Genomic DNA, 3,540 nt, shown 5'->3' with positions numbered 1-3,540 from the left:
GAGAGAGAGAGAGAGAGAGAGAGAGAGAGAGAGAGAGAGAGAGAGAGAGAGAGAGAGAGAGAGAGAGAGAGAGAGAGAGAGAGAGAGAGAGAGAGAGAGAGAGAGAGAGATTTTATTTAATATATAAAAATACTTATAAAAAATGAAAATGGAAAATACATCTAATAAGGACAATCTAATCATTTCAATTTTACGAGAGACCAAACCTACATACAAACATAATTAAAAAGACTATAAAACCAAAAGTATCGAGGTTTGTACCAAAACCCAAAAAAAATACATACAGCATGGACTATTTTTGCAATTTTGTCGGAAAAAAAAAAACCTTTGCATCGCATTACTTTAAAACTCCCGATCTTTCAAATAAAGCCAAGCTTTCAATGGGTAGCATTTTTTTTTCAAACGTTTAAGCGACAAAAGATAAAAAAAAATAAATAAAAAAAATTCTTGAAAAGGAAATCACTACAGAAAAATAACATTGGGAAGCCTCTAGAACCAACCAGAGCGGAGAAGAAGCAGTATGATAACTAAAGTAAATAATAAATTTAAACAGGCGAGGAGAGATATCTAGTACATTCCGGAACCGGTATTTTCCCTTTATATAACCACCCTACTTTCAATCGTCCTCCATCAAGAAGAAAAAAAGCAAAGCGTTCTCTCAAGTGAATTTCTGTGTTAAAATTTCACAATTTGATCTGTTTTTTGTTGAGTGATCGGAAAGATGTCGGGAAAAGGTGAAGGACCAGCCATCGGTATTGACCTCGGAACCACTTACTCCTGCGTCGGCGTTTGGCAACATGATCGTGTCGAGATCATAGCCAATGATCAGGGAAACAGGACCACGCCTTCTTATGTTGCTTTTACGGATACTGAGCGATTGATTGGCGATGCTGCCAAGAACCAGGTCGCCATGAATCCAACCAATACAGTTTTCGGTATGTTCTCTCTCTCTCTCTCTGAAAATAATGGAATGCGTATCTCTTATCAGTGATGCTGCTTTGCTTGAGACTTAGGTCAAAGCTCGAAGTTTTGATTTATGTGTTTTGGTAAATCTATATGATGTTGTTACAGAGCTCTGTATTTGAAGTAGAAGTCCATGCATTTTGAATTTCATAAATTTAGTTTCTAAATAAACTTTATGGTTTTATGAGGAAAAGGAATATTTTGGATCGTAGTATTTGAGAATCATATCGACGTCTTTAATTCTTTCTGGCAAATGTGCTTAATTTCTAATTTCAATGTTTTTTTATTCTCTTTAGTAAGCTCTAGGTTTGAATTTTGAGTTTATTTCCAGTGGTTCTTAAAGTCTCATTGGAACAATTCATTGTGATTTCTGCAGATGCTAAGCGTTTAATCGGAAGGAGAATCTCTGATCCATCAGTGCAGAGTGACATGAAACACTGGCCGTTTAAAGTTGTCCCCGGCGCCGGCGAAAAGCCCATGATTGTCGTCAACTACAAAGGCGAAGAGAAGCAATTCTCTGCTGAAGAAATCTCTTCCATGGTTTTAATCAAGATGAAGGAAATCGCTGAAGCTTACTTAGGCAACCCCGTTAAGAACGCGGTGGTCACCGTCCCCGCCTACTTCAACGACTCTCAGCGACAAGCCACCAAGGACGCCGGTGCAATCTCTGGTCTTAACGTTATGAGAATCATCAACGAGCCAACGGCAGCCGCCATTGCTTATGGGCTCGACAAGAAGGCTTCAAGTGTTGGCGAGAAGAACGTGCTGATTTTTGACTTGGGTGGTGGCACTTTTGATGTCTCCCTCCTCACCATTGAAGAGGGGATTTTCGAGGTGAAGGCGACTGCCGGAGACACTCATCTGGGTGGGGAAGATTTCGATAACAGGATGGTGAACCACTTCGTTCAGGAGTTCAAAAGGAAGAACAAGAAAGATATTACCGGGAATGCAAGAGCTTTGAGGAGATTGAGAACCGCTTGTGAAAGAGCAAAGAGGACTCTTTCATCAACAGCTCAAACCACAATCGAAATTGATTCTCTATATGAAGGAATCGATTTCTACTCGACAATCACCCGTGCAAGGTTCGAAGAGTTGAACATGGATTTGTTCAGAAAGTGTATGGATCCGGTCGAGAAGTGTTTGAGAGACGCGAAGATGGATAAGAGCAACGTTCACGACGTGGTTCTCGTGGGCGGGTCGACCCGGATCCCTAAAGTCCAACAATTGTTGCAGGATTTCTTCAACGGGAAAGAGCTCTGTAAAAGCATCAACCCAGATGAAGCGGTGGCGTACGGCGCGGCGGTGCAGGCTGCCATTCTAAGCGGTGAAGGCAACCAGAAGGTTCAGGATCTGCTTCTGTTGGATGTGACGCCTCTATCTCTTGGACTTGAAACCGCCGGCGGTGTTATGACGGTGTTGATACCACGAAACACCACCATTCCGACGAAGAAGGAGCAGGTGTTTTCGACTTATTCTGATAATCAACCAGGCGTTTTAATTCAGGTTTATGAAGGTGAAAGAACACGAACTAAAGACAACAATCTGCTCGGAAAATTCGAGCTTTCTGGGATCCCTCCGGCTCCTCGTGGTGTTCCACAGATCACCGTCTGTTTCGACATTGATGCTAACGGGATTTTGAATGTGTCGGCCGAAGATAAAACGACAGGGCAGAAGAACAAGATCACGATTACAAATGATAAAGGGAGACTGTCGAAGGAGGAGATAGAGAAGATGGTGCAGGAAGCGGAGAGATATAAGGCGGAGGATGAGGAACATAAGAAGAAGGTGGAGGCGAAGAACGCGTTGGAGAATTATGCTTATAACATGAGGAATACGATCAAGGATGAGAAGATAAGCTCGAAGCTGGCGGCGGAAGACAGGAAGAAGGTGGAGGATGCGGTGGAGGAGGCGATACAGTGGCTGGATGGGAATCAGCTGGCGGAGGTTGAAGAGTTTGAGGACAAGATGAAGGAGTTGGAAGGGGTTTGCAACCCGATTATTGCTAGGATGTACCAGGGCGGCGCAGGTGGGCCGGAAATGGGTGGAGGGATGGAGGACGATGGACCTTCAAGCGGTGGCGCCGGACCAAAGATCGAAGAGGTAGATTAAGGTTTTTGAGAGGGGTTTTTGAAAGAGTATAAAAATGTTTATTTTTGTGTATTGACTGGTTTGTTTAATTATCATGAATTTCTAAAATATAATGCTATCATGATTTTTTCATGATAAATTTGTCGCCAATATTCTATTTTGTAACTTTGTTTGATTATCCGTTTATTTGAACTATTTTGTATCTTTTGGAATTTCGAAGTTTAAAATGGGAAAGCAGAATCTACAAAAAAAAAATATGAGTGGGTATTCCCTATATAAGTCACCGAATTTACCTAAATGGGAGGAATATTTTAGCAAAGTAGTTAATTTTTAACGACTTATTATAATACTTTGTGCTAATCAACGCTACGGGAATGTCTTTTTGTAGTTTATAAAAAGCACTAAAGCAGTCGTGTGTTACTAATCTTTTTTAAACCTTGAAAGTTTATTTATTATTTATTTATTTATTATCCTCCTTAATAAATGAAT

At 41.0% G+C, this 3,540-nt stretch overlaps 1 protein-coding gene across 1 annotated transcript; it reads left to right on the top strand.

Moving 5' to 3' along the window:
- The first annotated feature begins 570 nt into the window (after positions 1-570).
- On the top strand, positions 571-3,201 carry LOC111909436 (heat shock cognate 70 kDa protein 2). The gene is made up of 2 exons (XM_023905252.3): positions 571-935; positions 1,340-3,201. The coding sequence occupies exons 1-2, from the start codon at positions 722-724 to the stop codon at positions 3,070-3,072; spliced, it is 1,947 nt and encodes a 648-aa protein (XP_023761020.1). The 5' UTR covers positions 571-721; the 3' UTR covers positions 3,073-3,201.
- Positions 3,202-3,540: the final 339 nt, after the last annotated feature.

The sequence above is a fragment of the Lactuca sativa genome, chromosome 8, assembly GCF_002870075.4.
Source record: "Lactuca sativa cultivar Salinas chromosome 8, Lsat_Salinas_v11, whole genome shotgun sequence".
NCBI lineage: Eukaryota > Viridiplantae > Streptophyta > Magnoliopsida > Asterales > Asteraceae > Lactuca > Lactuca sativa.
The sequence above is the reverse complement of the archived record's forward strand: the minus strand, read 5'-3'. Positions and strand labels throughout refer to the sequence as shown.